We start from the raw sequence: 20,676 nt of genomic DNA, 5'->3' as shown, positions 1-20,676 counted from the left end.
TTCATACGAAGCCCAAAACATGATCAGTGTTTTTAAAACAAAAATCAAAACAAATTAATTGAACAATGAAGTATTTTTGATTAAAACTGTTTATGCCACTCAGCATCACAATTTCTCTGATATTCATTTGTGTGTGTGCACTTTTGTTATACTGATACAGACACGATATTCAGGCAAGATAAACAAACTATAGATCAAAACAAGTTTTGAATGGGACCCAAAAATCTGTGATGTTTGGTATGAAAAAGTACACCTGTGTGTGCTCTCTGAGGAAATCTCAAGAGTGCCTAAAGTAAAAAATGTGCTTAATAGCTGTAAAATCTGCTCTGATGCATAAAGGAGATAAGTTGTTTGTTGCTGTTCCCAGTGATGAAAATAGAGCTTCAAAGAACATCTCAGGTCTTCAGCGTAACATTGCATACGACCAATTCAATGACACAAGAAATAATTCCATATAGTGAAAAAAATAAAATACCACAGCAAGTGCAGTATGTCTCTTCACATAACCTCCTTTTTGAATGGGTGTTCTGCCAGAAACTGTTAAGTGGCTTCCAGCAAATTCATTAAATAACATAAAAGGCAGCAACCTACAAAGCCTTAATCCAAAAAATAGGTCAATATTTTTAAAAACAGTTTCATTTCTTGCGTCCTTTTTATATATTTTTACATTTTAATTTTAATTCAGGTAAGTAGATCTTTATCCATAAAATATATAACACGCGATTGTGTAGAAGATGCAGTTTTCATCAGCAGTAGTTTTTGTTTTGTTGAAGACTGTAGCAGCACAGAAAGGATTCAAATTTAACTCAGTCTCTTTGGAATATTTTCATATCAATGCAGATCTTTCATAGCTGACTCTGAAATCATTTAAACAGCCTATGCACTGCAAGTTCCCCTGTTGCAAAGACAGAGGAAATGCAAACAGCGTTCTTTCCTGCTCTTAAAAAAGACTTTAGCTGACAATAAGCTGTGAGAATTATGAGAATGGTCGTTTAAAAAAAAGCTTTCCTAACAAACTAAAACAAATTTTTGTGAGAAGGACAAACTTCTATGGATGAGGAAAATTGTTAGTGTTAAAAAAAAAAAAAAACCCTTCGGTATTACATTGCTTTTATTTCCCTGAGAACGTTGCGGAAATTCTCCACACAAACCTCCCTGGTCGGTTGCTTCATTGACGCGAGTTCCCAGGCTTCCTCAAACGTCTCCTCCGAAATATTCACACCAGCATTCCTGAAGATTGTTGCAATCTGTAAGAAATATGTCAGTAACAGTAAGAAAGATTCAAGCAATGAAGTCAAGCAGTGAAGCTGCTCAGGCACACTGTTGTCTGCCATTTCTTACTCATCACTGTCATCGCTCTGTTATTCTTTCATAAATGGAGTCTGGCAGCCCCCAACTCTCTATGGTAAAATATTTTTAAATCTGGCAGGCTGATAACAGAAAGACCATAATATGTATAAAAGACTGGACTGGACTATAGACGGTAACTTTGACGGATTGGGGTTGGTATTTTGTTTGTTGAATCTTTGGTTATGTGTTTGGAACCAGAATGGCTCGTAAATGGACAAGAGTGAGGGGGGGCTACGCTATTAGCTAAGGCTACCAACCTGACTTAGTAAGCTGCATCCACAGATTGTTAATTAGTGCTAACATAAAAAATTCTTGCTTCAATTTAACTGAAAACTCATGAGTGGAGACCTCTTGGACAGTCTTGTTCAGTAACTTGAATTAATTGAGGTTAGAAGAGTGTCTTGGCACCTACGTGACACTCAGAGCAGCCATGCGCTTAATTATTCCTACATTTGGCGTTTACAGTTTAAACTAGTTATTTTTAAAAATGTTCTAATAAAGCGGGAAATTAGCTGTGGACACCAAAATGGTTTATATCTGCTCTACTTTAAACATGAGATTCTAGAGGAGCTGACACACTTCTGAAGCCAGCCTTAAGTGGTCTTAGAGGAACTGCACTTTCTGGTACTTCTGTTCTGACTTTATTTTTCAGCTCTCTGGAAGGACTCCTGATTACTTTCACCATTTCATTTGCATTTTATACTGTATTTCTACACCTTCCAGGGCTCTAGACTAACTTGTTGCCAAGGTTGTGCTGGTGCGACTTTTCTTAGGCGCACCAGCACAAAATTTAAGAGCACCCAAATTTTTCAACTGCACCGCTTAACACCGCAGTTTTACACTTCGCACTTTTTGGGGGGGAAATTTTCTGTCCATACAGACAATATTGATTTGCAAATGATTAACTAACAATCTTGTCAACACAAAGTTCTTTATTTGGAGCACAGTTCTACAAGAAAGATAAGTTACTGAAAAAGTGCTTGTGCTTAAAATGCTTTGGCAATATTGTAGACAATGTTAAACTTAATCATCACATTGGCCTCTTTTGACGACCTGTTTGCTGCTGCCTGTCACTGAAAGGCAGTGGGGAGAGGGGACACTTGGACAGTGCATTTATCGCAGCATATAATGTGTTTTCTGGATACACTGTGCTTTTTCAGCGTTCAGAGATTGATGGCTCCATGTCAGAGCACTGGCTATGAATTTCAGGCGGATCAGGCCTTAACTTAACAAAAAAGTTATCAATAGTTCTTTTCATCTTTTTTTATTACCCACACCTACATCCACTTCTGTCAGGCCTAGGCTACTCACTAAGGCTGGGCATCGTCACTGATTTCTATAATCCATTCGATTCCGAATTACAAGGTCCCGATTCGATTAGATTAATTTTTACCCAGACAGTCAGAAATATTATAATTCTGATCATTTATCAGTACTGATACATGTGAGGCTTTATCAGAGGTGTAGCATCACAGCAGCAGATGCCTTTGTATCAAAGTAACTGAGGATAAAACACAGAAAAACATGAAGGAGATTTTCCTGGCCTGGCTATATCTGGCTATATCTTTCAACGTAGCACTCTTAATTCTTATTCTCATGTATATATCTCATGTATATCTCATGCACATATCTTCCCACGTAGCACTTTTAATTCTTATCCCTACTTTTATTTTTTTCCATGTCTATTTAAGTGCTATTTATGACACTGTGTTTGCACTGAAGCACCGCAGCAATTTCCTAATGTTGTAAACCTGCTCAACATTTGGCAATAAACCCCATTCTGATTCTGATTCTGATTCTAGCAGATAACCTTGAAAATATACTGCAGTAGTAATTATGCATATTTTGCATAATTTTAAAAAGTTTAAATTTCTTCAGTATTGAACAGCAGAAATTAAATGACCTCTGATGAGAAAGCCTAAGTAAAAAAAAAACCAAAAAAACAACAACAAACAAACAAACTAAAAACAACAGCGTGATTTTTATCGTGGTGAAAGCAAAACAGCAAAGGTAAGAGGGAATTCATGACGACATTTATTAAATGTGAAGCGTAGTTTGGGTCTTGTTTTGCTGCTGGTTCAGTAAATTTGGTTGGAGAGAGACAAAACCTGCAGCTCAGAATCTAGCACAAAAAAGACGTAAACACAAAGCAGACCGATGCTTCAGAATCAGCGAGCTGTCGGCTTTCAGCCCTGATGGCATGTCCATGCTGTCAGGTGAGAAAGCCGAGAAAGAGAAAGCTGATTCTGATGCGTCGGGTCCAAGCTCTGTGTTTACATCTTTGTGTGGAATCCGTTTACCTGCTCTCATTTACTGTTTGGTGGTTGTTCAAATAGTTTTGTGAGCTTTAACCTGAGATTCTGCCGCAAAATACATTTATATTTAAAACTCGATTCAAGATTTAATGAATTGATATCGCTTTATTCCAGCTACTCACCTCTCTCTATCCACCTGTACTTTCAAATGTACACACGAAATTGAAAAATTTGGTTGCTGGTCGCACTCTAGAGCCCTGCCTTCAGTAATTTCACATTTAGACGTATTTATGCATGTAATTCTTCCACCATTGTGGGGGGACACCAAGTCATTCCTAAGCCAGCCAAGACATGAAATCTCTCCAGCAAAAACTGTCCATAAAAACTGAACAGAATCAGTGACAAAAGGCAGCCCTGGCAGAGGTCAGAGTTCAGCATCCATGAGAAATGAGTTTGACTTACTGCCAGCAAAGATTCTGAATTGATCTTTAAAAAACAAAGAAAAAAGAAAAACTCAGACATAAGCCTTTCTTAGGCAGATACATTATATGGGCCAGACTTTGATGCAGTAAATGAGATTACCCACATCAGTGGTGTTTATTTTATGGAACAGACCCCATTGTTGTGCATCAACTGACCTATAGTGTAATAACTTTTTAAACGCTTATCTCACTTATCCTAACTTCAAAAGCACAATGCTGTGATAACTTTTTTCCTCTGTGTCAGAAAAAAAATGTAAAATTGTTTCTGTTGGCAAATAATAATAACAATAATGTTCTTTTTCATACAAATAATAAAAGATGGTGAGATTTGAAAGATAGACAGTGCCACCCCAGTCTCATCTATAGGCTGTACCTCCTCCTTGCTGCGAGGACAGAAGAAATGTTCCTCATAAACACCTTGCAGGGCATGAACTGATGGATGTAGAAGATCTCCAGCTGTGGATGTATCGCCATAATTGTTTTTGTCACTGACTCTTTTAATGCGAGGAGCTGGAAGATCTGAGCGCACAGATGGGATCCCGTATGTACGTCCATCTATTTAAAGAGAGACCAGATGATGTACAGGGAAGGGAGTAAAAAGTAAGCAAACTACGTAAAACATTTCTAAAATACAAAAGGATGTTTTTAAATATGCACAATCTAAAATATCTCATGTATTTGATTTTATTAAAAATGGCTGGTTTTGATGAGTTGGTACGACAGTGATTTGAACTGTGTCATGAGGAAGATCTGTGTTTAAGAAGAAGTGAATGACAGTGGATTCCTGGTATATTCCTTCCTTAATCTTGTCCAAAGCGAGAAGCAGCTTTAATAGCGCAAAACATATTTGTCAGCTTAAAGTCTCCTGACTTACCTGATGGGAAACGACCAGCGCCTGCAGCCCCGATGAGGGAGGAGGTAGTTCTGAAGTGGTCTGGGGCTGCCCTTGTCTGCCTAAGGCTTCTAAGAGTTTTCAGTGAGCTGCCTGGCTCAACAGGCTGCAAGTCCTCAAGATCAACCAACCGACAGGCATGAAGCTGTGCTGTCACTCTTTCTATGTCACCTGGAGCTGAGCTGGTTTGACGCTCTGCAGATAAATTAATCAGACCAAAATGTAAAAACTACTTAAATCTGTCGTCTTTTGGCATTCCATATTGTCGGTGGTATCAGTGCAGTTTTAGTTCTGTGATGAAGCATAAAATCAACCGATAGATTAAATTGCCTTCTTCTTACCATTTGCAATAATGCACTGCTCTCGAATGTTGATGGGCATTTTGTCTTTCCAGTTGAGAAAGTTGGCAAACTCCAGAAAGTTGATAAACCCGTCCTTGTCTGTGTCACAGTAGTCCATCAGGTCATCCAGGACCGACTCACTGACGTTCAGCTGGAACTGATGACACACTGCACGCAGGTCCTCTTTGTCAATCATCCCCTTTCCTTTCTGGTAATTAACATAAAAAACAGATTCATAATCCCTATAAACACATTTTGAACATGTAGAATCTGTAGGCAATGGGCAAAATATTTGGTACTGGTTTCTAGTTTCATAAATAACAACCCTTTGAACCCATACAGACTTCGGTATGTGTTTAGAAGTGTGACACAAGTCTGCAAAATGAGAATTAAAGCTCTATTACTTTGAAAATCATCTTACCACAGAGTCACACATCACTGGCTTTATCTTAAAACCAACAGCTTGACTTCCTTACTACCAGCACTTTGACTTATCAAACACAAGTTGGCAACCTGTTGTGAGTCTATTCATACCTTGTCATAATGTCTGAATGCCTTTAGCAAGGAGGGGAAGTTTTCAAAGTTGACCTTCTTGAGGTGATGCCTCACTGCATTCACCAGGCTGCGCTGTCTGTCTGGGCCTCTCGTGTACTGCCGTGGACCTGTGGAGTAGATCAGCTCTCCAATGCCTGCAAAGGAAGTATTTGTTGTCTTCAACTGAAAAAGATTTTTCTAAGGACACACCAAATATTCCCGTATGTAAGGCGGGAGAACATTTTTATACAAAATTTACCAAAATCATCTGGTGGTAAGACCATTCCAAACGTGTGATCAGGCAGAACAGGCAACGTTTTTTCTCTCCTGAAGAACATGAAAAGAAATGGGAAAATTTAATAAAATCTTAGTGAGATAATTACAGGTCTCATATGTTTCATTACAGACAGTTTAAAAAAAAAAAAAAAAAAAAAAAAAGTACTTGACGATGGTTTTGCCCATTTGTTGTGCTATCTTCTCTCTGTTCCCAGATCTCTTCCAAGCAGCTGGATTGTAAAACCTAAGAAAAAAATATGAACAATTCGAGTTGGCTTTCACTTTTTAAATTAGAAGGACAAGGAGCAGATATGCAGTGTTAAGGAAAAACAAAAGAATTTGCTGCATGGCCACTTTATTTCGGTGCTTACTTCTGTGATTCACCCAGCCAATGAAGAGTTTTGCCAAGATTACGGCCATCGTTGAAATGAGGTGTGAGGATCCCAAACCTGCTGTCTTTACTGTAACGAGTCCTGTCATAATTTCTATTAATTTGTTCACCTGGAATAAAGTAAGATAATCACACTGTGGTGAAAATGATGAAATGAATTCCAGAAATAGACCGTTAGTGGAAAGAGTAAAGACAGCATCAATAGTATGATTTTCTTCATTCTTACCAACAAAATAGGCATTACGGCTACGGATGTAAGCATCATGTGCCACCTCAGCTTCCCTCTCTACCTCCTGTGCTGTTTTTGCAGGGTTAATAATCTCACGCACACCCAAACCTTGATGAAAGGAACGGGAGATAGTCAGAAAATATATAAAGAAATATAAGAAAAATATATAAATATAAGAAAACTTAGAATGTAAAACAAAAAATGTAAAAGTTTTAAAATGTTTCAATGACAGCACACAACCATTACAAACTTAGCCTCCTGGGACCTGGTGTCCACATATGTGGACATCACATTTTGGGTTGTCTAGACCAAAATACTAAATTTTGCCCTACAAGAGCCCGATATCCACTTACAAGGACATTATACTGCCACTGTTCTATCAAAATTTAAAGTGAATGTCCTCATATGTGGATCACATTTTTCTTAGAAACAAAACTCAGGTAAAAAAATAAAATAAAATCACGTAATCCTTTGTTTTTACATTCATCAGGTCCCAAATAGCTCAAATAGCAAAGAGAAATTAAAAATGCATGCCATGAGTTTCGGTCTTAGGAGGTTAAACCAACTTTCTTGTTGTTTTATTAGCTTTTGACTTATTTAATGTTATACATACCTTTTACTGTTTTTATGCCAAATGTAGTTTTCTCATTACACAATGGGGGGAGTTCAGAATGTTGGACACATGATCTGCCTAGAGGAGCCTTCTTATTTGAGGCATATACAGATTCACTTAGTTCTTGTAACTTCTGCTGGAACAAGGTCTTTGGGGATGGATTTAGCAAGCTTTCACTCTGTAGGAATGATGTAAAACGATTATTGTCAGTCAGTATTCTAAATGTGTCATTGTATACTTTAAATTTTCTACTCAAAGCAACATTGTGCACCAGCTTCCAAACACGGTGACATCACAAAACAGATGTGAATACAGAGAAAACTCCAGAAAGCAAATAGAAAAACCATCATCAATGTCTGCTTCTTAGGAAAATTCAATTTGAGGGGTAACATAAAATCATGAAAAAAGCAAATGACTTACTTAGGGAAACCACTATAATACAGCAGTACAATAAATGCGTCTGACAGGGGTAGATCGTTTTTACTTCCAACATACAAACGTACAAATACATCCTCTTGCACCGCTTTGCCTCTAATGCCATGTGCACACAGGCAGGTCAGAAAAGAAGGAAAATGGAAGAGAAGGTCCAATATTAGGCTTTTTCATTCTACGACAAAGCCAGTAAGTAGTGAGCCAGTGCTTTTTCAAGTGTTGTTGATCATTTCCTAAGTAATCCTACATTAATATTTTCCATCCCTTATAATTTGTTGATCATTATCAATCTCAGTTGATATGTGCTCAAGTCCAAAAGAGCATCCCAAAACACAGATACTGTATGTGTGTCTGTGAAGGTTCTCAGTCATCCAGGTCATTGTAGTCAAAGGAGCTTGGAAAGAAAAGCGTCTGGACTTCTTTAAGTTGCTTGAAGACGTTTCACCTCTCATCCGAGAAGCTTCTTCAGTTCTAAGGGTCAAATGGTGGAGAGTCCCAGATTTAAACCCAGTGGGAGTTTCCCCCCAAAGAGGGACAAAGGACCCCTGATGATCCTCTACCTAATCACATGAGCCAAGGTGTGAAAGCGGGTGTGGGTCACAATCAGCCAGGGTTTCGGGTGAGCTCATTGTGAAACCTGGCCCCACCCTATCATGTGATTTCCTGAGGTCAGATGGCCCAGGATGTGAGTGGGCGTTAAGGCGTCTGGGAAGGGATCTCAAAACTGGATTATAGATGGCAGAGAGTTGGTGTCGTAAACCACCGCCTCTGTTCAAAGATGGTCGCTCACAGTGAAAGAAGCCATTTACTTTCAAACCATCTGTCCTCTCTGTCCAAAATGTGAACGTTGGCATCCTCGAAAGAGAACGCCCAATTAAGATAACCGCATGTTTTAAGTGCTTCCTTTACATGTGTGTGTTCCTTCTTTTTCCCTTCAGGCTTAGAGGGAACATGTTCTGCCCGGTGGTGTAGGGTCCTAATTACCCCAAGTTTGTGTTCCAGAGGGTGATGGGAATCAAAGAGGAGGTACTGGTCCGTGTGTGTGGGCTTCCGGTAAACTTCAATGTTGAGGTTGCCATTCTCTTCAATGTGCACAGCGCAGTCCTGTATACTGTATGTGTGCTTTGAATGTGCACAAAAGTAGCCTTATATCTGATATCTGCACTCTAAAGCTTGTCATAAATCATGAAGAGTACAAACAAAAGTAAATCATACACATTTGAACACAAACTTAACAGGGATAACAAAAACAGAATAAGTGAGAGCCTCACTGTATTTTAATCCAGGATAGTTTGAACTTTTGCCAATGTTTTTGACATTTTTTTTTATCATAAATTGATGTACAAAAGGTAAAAATTCACATATGAGCATCCTCCAAATCTTGAAATGAAATCTATTACTACTTTATCAACTGTAAGGTGGTGAGACTTCCTTCCTTCCATACTTAAGTCACTAAAGTCAAAGTCAAAGTCCAACTTAAACAACAGTACAGTTGTACACAGTTACATACAGGATATTATTTGTAGCAAGTGCTAGTTTAAGTGCTAGTTCAAGTGTAACTTTTTATTGTGATTGCACAGTCATACTTTGTAAAATAGTGAAGGAAATTGTAGTACTACCATACATCAAAGATGTACAGCAGTATAAACAAAACAAAATAAATAAATTCCATATATATGGAATAAAAAATATACAGTGTGTCCAGAAAATTTTATATACTATATTATATTTAATTTTCTGCACTGTATAAATGCCATTTCATTTATTGTGTCAATTCCATTTAAGTTATATGAGCCTTAAATCCACTACCAAGCAGAGCAATACATGAGTCATTGGTCATGATCTAAACAAAATATCAACCTATCAAATTTCAGTTTAGTTAAAAACCTTCCCTGTTGTCCCTTTAACAATCACAGGAAGCTCATACTCACAGTGAGGGGTGCTTTGGTGATGACACCATGAACAAGAGTGCTGCCAACATCTGGGTCATTTGCCTTCCCTGTGTGGACTCGGATAGTTCCTGGTCCGGGCTGGTTGCTATTGCGGAATTTCCTCACCACCGGTGGAGTCGTGGGCTGAAATTTACAGGGAAAGAGTTAACCCACAATTTCACACATTTTGTCTAAAAAAAATAATAAATCTGATTAATAATCCCAACAGATGTAAAACAACTGTTTTAAACTGAGATAATAGATAGAGACGTCCAAAGAGCTTCAAGTGATTTTTCGGGGGGGGGGTTTCCCTTGGAAGTTATACTTTCCAACAATTATCCCCACTTCCGGATGCTCTGAATGCCATGTCTAAACACATAAAAATGAACTCACTCTTTCCACTTCTCGTAAGCAGATTTTGACACTGTCTCCTGGAGGTATTAATTTCCCGGCCTGCATTAAAGAAAAAAAAAAGTTCACTATGGTTAATATTAGAGAAATAAAGGTCTATTTTACTAAAACAATACAATAGCAGTACGATAGCACAGGATAAGCTATCTTAAAATAGACTTACTTTCGGTATATTTCGGATTCTGTCAGTACATTTCACTTCGCTAGACGTGTTAATGTCAGTCATAATGAATTTAGATAGAGCCTTTGTAAAGTTTGTCTCTAACTAGGTATGGGAAGTTTTTAAGGCCAAACGGGTTTCTGTCGTGCTCGGACGCAGAGCTGTGCACCTGTTTAAGTACCGTTGCCTAGCAACATAGTTCAGCAATTCAACTTAATACTCTAGTTTGGTTTAAAATACCTTTCAAGCGAATCAAAGATTGTGATAACCAATGGGGAGACCATGTGAATGACTAACTTGTCCAAAATAAAACACATTGTCTAATGTATTTATTGCTTTGAGTCAGTGGCATTAACCTTGAACCGCAATCCCTGCTTTTAGCTCACTAGCTTAAAGATAAAAAAAAAATGTAAATACTCTCTTTTGTTATTTTGGAGACAGACATATTTCAATAAATTTGGTATGAATCCTGGCGTGTGATTGGTTGGCCACCCTGATACGCAGGCGGATTGTGAATTCCAGTCATACGATCTGTCATCATCCTTCGTACAATGCGAAAAGGGAAGTTGAAAGAAGTGGGAGAGCGAGATCGCTGAGCCTTATGAAATCTAACGTTTCAGCAGCTGGTTGGATACTCGACACACTGTGAACATACGTTGAAGTACTGCAAATACTGTCCTGGAGATACCTTTACCATTAACTACGCTCCTGTTTTTGATAGGTAAGTAGCTAATATTAGCTTTAGCTGACTAGCTGTAGGCTATCTGGAGGGCTCCTCCCGATGCGGCCGCAGCTGAACAACGTTAGCCTGCCCAGTACCTATTATTTGGCTAGCTAACATTAGCTAGCCGACACTGGAAGGGCCGTACAACTTAGCCTAGTTAACGTTGTTCTGCTGATAAATCTGAAGGTATCATCACGTTTAGATCACCCACACATTAGCATTAATCCACTTTTACTCTCACAAACAGTTGCAGTTCTCTTTCAAACGCTGCTTGATAAGCTACTTCACTAATTCACCGTCACGGAGCTAACGTTAGCTAGCTGTCACTAGCTGTACACACCCAAATCTCCATCATCTGAGTTTGAGCATTTTCAGAACTTATGTAAGTGTCATATTTAGTGCGTATAAGCTTGATTGGTATGCTGCTACCCGCACTCACGCCAGCGTTAATCAAGCGAAATCATGCTTTATAACAAACGCAGATTGGGTTTTGGACTAGGCATTTTGAACTTATGAGCTAGCTATGTTGCTAACGCTAGCAGTTGCTACCAACTAAAACGATCCACTCGGCAACAACACAACAAGTTATTTGTGGTGATCTCTGTGTCGTAACGCGATTTCGACGCTCGAAGTTGACAGCAATTATTTTTGGAGCGATGTTCTGTGTTTAGTTTGATGGTGGAAATGGTTAATGTCTAGGTTACAGAGGTAATCTGTTGTTGTGGCTGTTGTTTGTTTGACTACAAAATCATGAAAGACAAACAACAAAACCACTAAATTGACCCAAATACTTTTTCCCACACATGTGTCCAGACTGGTGGACATGTGTCCTCTTTCTGTCTGCCTCACGTAGTTGAAGCCACACACACACACGTTGTTTGTGTGTGAGTGTTGGGGTTTTCACTGCCAGAACAGTTGTTGAACTTGCCATTTGTAATTGTTGTTGAAGTGGTACAGGGTAATAACGTTAGAGGCACAAGTATAAATATATGTATGACATCAGTTTCCGAAACTTTGAACATGCTGTCAGGCAAAGTTTTTCTCTCTCTCTCTCTCTCTCTCTCTCTCTCTCTCTCTCTCTCTCTCTCTCTCTCTTTAAATCTGGTATTGCTGCTTGTTACTATAGCGGACATCCAACTAATGTTTGTAGCTGAATGAGAGTCCGGTAATTTGAAATTATGTGTAATGTGTCAATTTGTACCAAACTAGAGTAAGTTTCCATTCATGTTTACGGGATTAGCCGTGGCATTTTGCCTTTGGATTTGGACTTCTTATTTTAAAAGAAATATAGTTAAAACAACATTATAAAATTTAACAGATCAAATATCAATTGCCCTGATACGCAGCTCTATACGCATCTCTATGCATTTAAAAAAGTAGTTTCCAGGAGCTTTTTATGAAGAGTTCTAAAAGCGGTATTTTTAGATTTAGGAATAGTGGTGTGGGTCATTAACCAAAGGCTAAAGGTGAATAATTTAAAACACTGATCAATTGCAGGGTTTGTCCTGGTTCACAATCTGCCTTTTAGGGTTGACAGTTGGTCTGTGTATTGATAAAATGAGCATGTTATATTACTTAACCAGGGGGATGCATTTCCCTTTTTCTTTTTCTTTTTTTGTTTTTATTTTACTTTGGTGGCTTCCAGAGATTTTGTCCTCTCCCCAAAGTGTATTAAATACAGGAAAAACCCTGAACTGGCACTTTGGTTTTTGCAGGGACTAAATGTTTTGCAAAGGCAAAATTACCACATAAATTCTTATTATCTTTCATTTTTGTATCAGTTAATAAGATCTTCTTTTATAATGACACCTTGCTTTATTTTCTTTCTCCTGCTCAGGTGTTTTTCTACAGTTTTTCACATCCCGGGGACGAGACCAGACAGTGTGACATGGCAAGTAGAGGCGGAGCCACGCGACCCAATGGGCCAAACGCAGGCAACAAGATTTGCCAGTTCAAACTCGTGCTTTTAGGAGAGTCCGCGGTGGGAAAGTCAAGCCTTGTACTTCGTTTCGTTAAGGGTCAGTTTCATGAATTCCAAGAGAGCACAATTGGAGGTACGTAATCCTTACGTCATCATAAGTCAGTGTTGGCGTGTTTGTTTTTGCTCTGTGAACAGGCCATCTCTGAGACTTCCAGTAAACCACATAATGGAATATTTACTAAATGTTATGCTAGATAACATAACGGCTACATGCAGATAGCTGTACTAAGAGTCATAGTCCCAGAGCCTAAAGTTCATTTAAGAAGTAAGGCTATAGAATCATCAAGGTGTGTTGGAGTAAAACAGAGAAAGTATCACCAGGGGAAACTGGAACTCCTCAAAAGAGCATGTAGCCAGTATGAGATTCAGTTGGGAAAAGGGGGAATGTGAGGAATTGTCAATATAAAAATGCCTTATTAGAACAAGCAGCTATGCAAATATTTTGGTCCATTAGGTTACTGCGTTTTGGTTATCTTGATAATCTCACCCTCAGCGCCAGGTGACACCTTTACTGTACTCACTACTGAAAATAATCCAATCATCCTGCCATTCCACCACTACTAGTCTGTGTCCAAGGCTGTGTGTTAAGATAAAAAAAAAAGTCCTTTACAGTCAGTGGTCTGCTGGCATTAGCTGATTGGGTAAAAACAACATTTAAGTGTTATTCACAGTTCTCATTTCAGTTAAAACAGAGCATAGTTTTCAAACTAAGGTTTAACATGTGGTTTAAAAGTGCCTTTGAGCAAATCACACCCATTTTGATTTTGGATGTTTAATGTCATCCCCAAAGTCATTCCTTTGGTTTCCAACATTGGGCCATGTCACCTTGACTGAAACACATTTGTGTAGCTCAGTATTTAAAGACCCACTTGTCACTGGTCCGTCTGCTTTGTACCCCTGCAGCTGCCTTCCTGACTCAGACGGTATGTTTGGACGACACAACAGTCAAGTTTGAGATCTGGGACACGGCCGGTCAGGAGCGCTACCACAGTCTGGCTCCCATGTACTACAGGGGTGCACAGGCAGCCATCGTGGTCTATGATATTACAAATGAGGTTGGTCAGATTCCAGGCTTATGTCTGTGTAGCTGTTGGCACACCTGTTTTCATTTACCTTTGCTAGCTCAAACAACTTTGTTGTCGAAGATGAGGAAGTAGTGGGGCTTTCCACCTTAATATTTCTAAGCAGTGGTTAAGCTAAAAACAGAACCTTATTTTGGTATCCTGACACATTAAGAAATGACTCATCACTCAACAGACAATGTTTTGCAGACAGTGCTTAGACCTTAGATGTCTCCCGGGGGCATTGTCAGGGACGCGTTATATGTCAGCATATTTTCATCACAAAGAGAACATATTATTCTCTGTTTAATATGTAGACAGTGTGCAGGTTAACGATTTGTCCTGTTTCCAATGTTTGTCTGCTTCAACAGCCCTAGAGGGAACCTATTATGCTAATTTCCAGCTTCATGCTCCTATTCTTAACTCAGAGTAGCTTTGTGTGATTCATAGTTCCAGATCCTCCTTGTTTACCTTCTGCTGGACATTAGTGGGTGTAACCTCTCAGCTCTTGTCTAGTCTCAGCTGAGACGAGCTCTTTTAACTTGCTTCCTCCGCCCTTTAACAATAAGAACTTAAGTTGTGTAGCACCTGTAAATGCAGAGTTTACAAAGTGCTGTGACAGCCAAGCAAAAGCAGAATACCAAATTCAAACAGAAAGTTGGACATTAGGTGGAAAACGTTAACCTTAAAAATGGAAGAATTCTAACAAAAAATATGGAAGAAAATTAAAAAATGAATCTCAAACAATTCTCAGTCCTTGTAAACAAAACGTTCTAACAGCAGGTGGGTGGAGTTTGTGTTCAGTCAGAGCTGTGGGCCTGATGTGACCATAAGGCTGATTAATACTGACAACATACAGGGCCAAGAGTAGAACAGAGTGGCTGAAAGAGAGTAGCCTGAAGTCTGAGATTTGGGCTCACAGGGATTACTTTCACAAATGTCGATGTCGATTTTTGTGTGTACTGTGGAGATCCAGCATAACAATATCCAATGAGAGAAAAAGGGAAAAGCACGATAGATAGCATTTTAAACAAACTGATAAATAAATGAAACAGCTGCCAGTAAGAGAGCAGCTAATCTAGTTTTATCGTACATATCATATTACCTGAAAGTTGCATTGCTTCCTGGCCTGCATGACTAAAATGTGGATGTAGAGAGATTATTTTTCCTTTCATCTACTGTATGTATGTGGATAGGTGTGAGTCATTCTTGTGTAAAAGCTAATACAAGTCAAATCGAATATAGAACAGAGCAGAGTTTAAAGTCAGCATTATTCTCTCCTGTAGGTTTTACTTTAGTGACAAAGTCAGTAGTCGTTCCCCTTATCTTTTAATAAAAGCAAAGCACAGAAAGCTATAAAGCGCTTTGACATTTCTTTATTATTATTAAAGGTGGTAATCTTTTAAAGCACAGGTGTCGAACTCCAGGCCTCGAGGGCTGGTGTCCTGCAGGTTTTAGATGTGTCCTTGATCCAACACAGCTGATTTAAATGGTTAAATGACCTCCTCAACATGTCTTGAAGTTCTTCAGAGGCCTGGTAATGAACTAATCATTTGATTCAGGTGTGTTGACCCAGGGTGACATCTAAAACCTGCAGGACACTGGCCCTTGAGGCCTGGAGTTGGACATCCCTGTTTTAAAGAGATCGGGCTGAATGCAACATTTGTTTATTGTGCTGCATAAGTCATTGTAGTACAGCCTCTGCACACTGTGATGTTTACTGTAATATCTCATCAAAAGCATCACTATAATGATTGTGTCCCCTGGAACTTTTTTTAAAAGATAGACAAATCGGACATCATGGGAAAGTCTCCCTGTTATCGTCCATCACACAGGCCTTATTGCTATTTTCACTAATTGAGCCCCTCCACTTACCCCTCCCTGATCTGTTTTCCAGGAGTCATTTGTACGGGCAAAGAATTGGGTTAAAGAGCTTCAGAGACAAGCCAGTCCAAATATCGTAATAGCCCTGGCTGGGAACAAGGCTGATCTCGCAAACAAGAGAGCACTGGACTTCCAGGTTTGTCTTCTTAATTAACTTCAAGATGTGCGCAGAGCCGCAAAGTCATCTTCAAATAAAGTAGACTTTGTGGCAGGATTTGTTGAAGCTAACAGTAAATAATTCTTGGAATAATTGTCGTTAATAATCTGCCGAGAGAAAAACATCCTCTGCTTGGAACATGCCTACTTGGCTTTCTCTGCTGCTTCCTTGCTTTGTCAGTTCAAACTATGAAAAACTAATAATTTTGGTGTAACCTTCACAGGATGCACAGTCATACGCAGATGACAACAGCTTGCTTTTCATGGAAACATCAGCGAAGACCTCTATGAACGTGAATGAGATTTTCATGGCCATTGGTAAGTGTCTCCGCCGCAGGACTTCAAATATGAAGTGAAATACTGCTCGTGACCTTCAGAGCCAGTCACTAGCTGTAGTATTTAAGCACACTGAAACGTCTCTGAAGTATCCTTACTAACAGGAAATGATAGTGGCTGTGCACCTGTCGTGTTGTGTAAATATAATATTGTAGGATTCATCTCAGGGTGTGCATTTGTATGATAAAGTGCACAAGAGGCTCTTACTGCCTTCATCCAAGTGTGCATTTGAGTGCAGGTTGTGTAATATTAGGCTACCGGAATGCACTACTGGGCAGTCGGTTGGCTTCAATCCATAAACCTGGCAAATATTAAATGAGTGTGTGCAGTATTTATATGCAGGTGATCATCTGTCATTAATGAGCTGGATCAGTGAAAAAAAGCCGCTGCAGAGTGTTAGCAAGAACCGGCGGGTTTTAAAGTGAACTGTGTGGTTTGTTAGCAGCTGCTAAATGACTCGTGTATTCACAGATAAATGGTGGATACTTGTAACGCGGGATGTTTGCAACTAGGTCCATAGCAGTTAATCCATCAGGTTCTGAAATTATATGTTGTATAGTGCTCACTCAGTCGTCCATCTTTATCCCCGATTGTTGAAACTTTGTCAGCAACCTCGAGTAATGTTGCATTTGAACAGATATTGTAATCTGAATCTAGTTTTGGTCTCAGAGAGTTGACGCGCGGCTAAGCTTTCATGTTGCTGAAGGAAGTTTGAGAGATGCAGTCGGGACTGTGATGCAGCTTCTGAAAGCTTAACTATATTTAGTTGAGTTTTGTATTTATTTAGTCTACTCGGTGGAATGTCTTGCAGAATGTGGTGTGCCAGCTGGCACTGTAAAATGCAGTTTGAGGTGTAATCACTGAGGCAGTACACAGTTTGTCCACCAGAGAGCGATGTCAAGTTATTTTTAAATTGCGAAAGGTCTTGATTAGTTGCGCTCAGTTCTGTGGAAGTGCTTTTTGCTTTTTCATCCAGATGTTTTAACTGATGATGGACACACACTGTGTGAGAAATTCTAAACATTTAATAGGCAAAATAATATATTATCAGAAAGTATTTGAGAAGACTATAAGCGGATCAGTCTTTATAAAAGGGAGGGGGAAAAAATGGAAACCATTTGGCTGTGAGAGCGCCACTGAGGTGTGGGGCCACACCTATCTTCCGACTAAACCTTCATTTTGATCCTAGCCACACTCCTCTAAAGTGTCATGACTAGGTCATGGCAAGTTATGACATCGTGTTGACAAAATCTATCCCTGGACAAATTAACACCCGCCAAAGTACTTAGAGACCTATTGTAAGAACTAGCACAAAGGTGGTTTTCACATGTGGCCATGATGAGACAATGACTCACAGAGTAAAAACAATACCAGTCATGTCTGCATGGCTGGTAAGAGCTGTTAGCTGCATTCCTGCCCTGACATTAGCATTGTTGCAACAGTTGGGGTGTGACTGTTCACACAGACATATAGGCTGTGCCAGAAATCAGTGCTAGATACTTTTCAGGGGTTTTCAAAAATACATTTTAGGGCTCATATTATTTGCTTAGTAAGTTAATTAATATCTCAAAGCGACTTCTCATAATGGTTCTTCACCCTGACACGCTGCTTTGGGAAGGAAATTTGGACTTTTGTGGAGGGGCAAAAACAGAGAGGGAGGTCGTGACAGCATTATTGCAAAACCGACTCGAACATGAAAGACATTTTATCTCGAATATATCTCTGAAAGCTAAAATTACAACTGGAAAAAATTATTAGGTATTATCTAAAATGTATCAAAAATAATGGGCTTATTTGAAGTTACTCTTCAAATAATTTTTGATGTAATCACCTGTCAGGTTGTGGTCTTTGCTTGTCTAAAATTTCTGTAGGTGCATTACTGATCCGCTGTCTTTCTCACTGCAGCAAAGAAACTACCCAAGAATGAGCCTCAAGTGACCGGAGCCAGCACCGGACGGAACCGGGGAGTGGACCTGACAGAGACTGCTCAGCCCACCAGCCGCCCATGCTGCGCTAACTAACCCAGCTCTTCCTGCTCATGCTCCCCACACAAATGCACTCTCCTCCTTCTGGCTCCTCCCTTCCTTCTCACCTGAACAACATCTGGACATCGGGCTTCTTGGCTTTCTGACGTCAGACCTGACTTCAACCTCACTCCCCTGGAATAGCTAAAAGACTCTGTATAGCTGCATTTCTAATACTTTTTTTTTTTTTTTTTGATGTTCTCTCTCTTTTTTCTTTTTTTTTTTTAAACTTTTTTTAAGAAGTGTATATCAGTATAATGGATGCATGTATCACTACAACGCCTAAAGGAAAAAAAAAAGACAAAAAAAGAAAAACACATTTTTATCTCATATTCACTTGGAAGACTAACCCTGGTTAAGAAAGATGAGCGAGCGAAAAACCCGTGAGCGTGTGATTATGTTTTGTATGAGTTTCTGATGAGAAGGTGTTGCCACTTGGCAGGGTCGGCTTCTTGTTGCCCGTGTGTGTGTGTGTGTGCGTGCGTATGTGTGTTAATCTTTTCTTTTTGGTTGGGTTTTTTTTTTTTTTTTTTTCTGTGCTCACTATTTGGAAAAAAACAAATTGTCCCCATCTTGAGGTGCCTGGATTCTCAGACTGTTTGTTGTGAGCCACTTGGGTGTCTCAGTGGTGCCAGGAAATGATTATCGTGCAAACCAACAACCCTTCCCTCCCTCTTCACATCTGTTACACAAGAAGATGCATCCCTCCAGGACTTCATTTAGGGGAGACTGGAAAATAAATTTGGGTACTGTTTGGTGTTTGAATAAATTCTAGCATGAAGAAGAAGAAGGAAAAAAGAAACTGTCTTTATAAACATGTGACTCCTGAGTATGTGCAACCATGCATAGAGCAACGCTTGTCAGATTTCTGTACATCATACCCAACAACAAGCCTTTGTGGTGCCGAAAATGTGGAGTTTGACCTAAAATTTGACCTAAAGAAGGCTCTTATGTTGTCATCACAGTGTCATAGTAAAAACTTGGAGTGACATAGAGAGAGAAATCAACAGGAAACCGTAAGAGTGCCGAACATTCTGTTTTGCAAAGACTTGAATGTATGACTAGCGATATGTTTAAACTTTCAGCTTATCTAACCTGCTCTGTTTCCATTCAGGCCAGTAGTCAACCTGCATCAGTTTGGGTAATGTAGATGAACGGAGGGGCGTGGTTTTAAAAATTCAGACAGCATACAAACAGAAAATTGGACTATCACCCCATGTCACGAGTCTGTGGGGGGGAAAAAACGAAAAACTCTAATGTTGTTATAGGGTGCAATGTCGCAATGTTGTCTTCTTCCTTTAGTACAGCTTGCAGAGCTCGCAAGCTCACCAGGAAATTTATCTAGAGATGCCGAACAATTGTACAGTTCAGTATAGGTCTGCATTTTTTTTCTTCTTTTATTTACATTCTAGACCTTGTCACAAACTGGTCAAATGTTAAGCAGTGGTGGTCTTTTTAGGTATATGTAGTGTTATTAACAAAATCCCTCTCTGGTGTCTTGTTACTTTTCTCAGAAATGGTCCATGGTCGTGTTTGAAAGGAACTTTTATTGCATTGCACAGTGTTGATCATGTTTTAATTATTGATGACTGCCCTTCGATTTTATATGATGGACTGTATTGGACTTGCTAACCTTATGGCTATAAGGAAGTAGCATAATTAACCTAACTGGTGGTCTCTCTTACAGCTCAATGAATTTTAATGATGTAAAAACAGCATTACTAGTGATGGGCTGATCATTTTGAGTGTCTGAATACAACTTAATAAATCCAATAAAGAGGTCTGTTGTACAGCTTTTTGCTCTGAACATGTTGTGATATGCGGAGCAGTCGGACACTGCATGTCAGGCCCATATCCTCGTGAGTATATGATGCAAAATGTCCAATTTGGCCACATGTCACATTGAGTCATAAGGAATCTCAACAAAAATGACTGGATCTATATAAAATACTTAATAACTCATAACGTTCTGTGTAATCCTAATAAATAGGCAAATCAGACCAATCACAATAACCTCTTTGGCCTATCTTAGCTTGATGTCAAACAGAACTGACATTACACCCCTCCCATTGTAGAAGAGTTAGTTAAAGTTGCGTATAATTACCAGGTAATTGTTTTCTAGCATGCCAAATAAACTAAACACAAGCTGTCAAGATTAAAATGATGGGTAGAATATCAACTTTGCAGGTAATTTTGTGAAATTAAAATACTGA

General features: G+C 39.2%; 2 protein-coding genes across 2 annotated transcripts; one reads left to right on the top strand and one right to left on the bottom strand.

Annotated features, from left to right (window-relative positions):
* Window positions 1-1,093: 1,093 nt before the first annotated feature.
* Window positions 1,094-10,869, bottom strand: efhb (EF-hand domain family, member B). The gene is made up of 13 exons (XM_085292592.1): window positions 10,301-10,869; window positions 10,120-10,179; window positions 9,727-9,870; window positions 7,364-7,541; window positions 6,748-6,858; window positions 6,502-6,631; window positions 6,297-6,374; window positions 6,114-6,181; window positions 5,855-6,009; window positions 5,321-5,528; window positions 4,962-5,174; window positions 4,461-4,642; window positions 1,094-1,247 (listed from the first exon to the last, which is right to left on the bottom strand). Exons 1-13 carry the CDS (start codon window positions 10,361-10,363, stop codon window positions 1,101-1,103), a joined length of 1,737 nt encoding a protein of 578 aa, XP_085148718.1. The 5' UTR covers window positions 10,364-10,869; the 3' UTR covers window positions 1,094-1,100.
* On the top strand, window positions 10,811-20,255 carry rab5ab (RAB5A, member RAS oncogene family, b). The gene is made up of 6 exons (XM_085292595.1): window positions 10,811-11,018; window positions 12,859-13,075; window positions 13,906-14,057; window positions 15,961-16,083; window positions 16,328-16,421; window positions 18,345-20,255. Exons 2-6 carry the CDS (start codon window positions 12,910-12,912, stop codon window positions 18,458-18,460), a joined length of 651 nt encoding a protein of 216 aa, XP_085148721.1. The 5' UTR covers window positions 10,811-11,018; window positions 12,859-12,909; the 3' UTR covers window positions 18,461-20,255.
* The last annotated feature ends 421 nt before the right edge of the window (window positions 20,256-20,676 follow it).

Source organism: Mchenga conophoros, linkage group LG11, assembly GCF_057382185.1.
Source record: "Mchenga conophoros isolate Kocher_MC1m ecotype Shallow Benthic linkage group LG11, M_conophoros_male_GT1.1, whole genome shotgun sequence".
NCBI lineage: Eukaryota > Metazoa > Chordata > Actinopteri > Cichliformes > Cichlidae > Mchenga > Mchenga conophoros.
The sequence above is the reverse complement of the archived record's forward strand: the minus strand, read 5'-3'. Positions and strand labels throughout refer to the sequence as shown.

Coding starts and splice junctions, on each gene's coding strand:
- rab5ab (XM_085292595.1), top strand. CDS start 12,910: ATGGCAAGTAGAGGCGGAGCCACGCGACCCAATGGGCCAAACGCAGGC. Junction 13,076..13,905: donor CCAAGAGAGCACAATTGGAG/GTACGTAATCCT, acceptor GTACCCCTGCAG/CTGCCTTCCTGACTCAGACG. Junction 16,422..18,344: donor TGAGATTTTCATGGCCATTG/GTAAGTGTCTCC, acceptor TTCTCACTGCAG/CAAAGAAACTACCCAAGAAT.
- efhb (XM_085292592.1), bottom strand. CDS start 10,363: ATGACTGACATTAACACGTCTAGCGAAGTGAAATGTACTGACAGAATC. Junction 7,542..9,726: donor TCACCAAAGCACCCCTCACT/GTGAGTATGAGC, acceptor TCATTCCTACAG/AGTGAAAGCTTGCTAAATCC. Junction 1,248..4,460: donor GTCCTCGCAGCAAGGAGGAG/GTACAGCCTATA, acceptor TATTTCTTACAG/ATTGCAACAATCTTCAGGAA.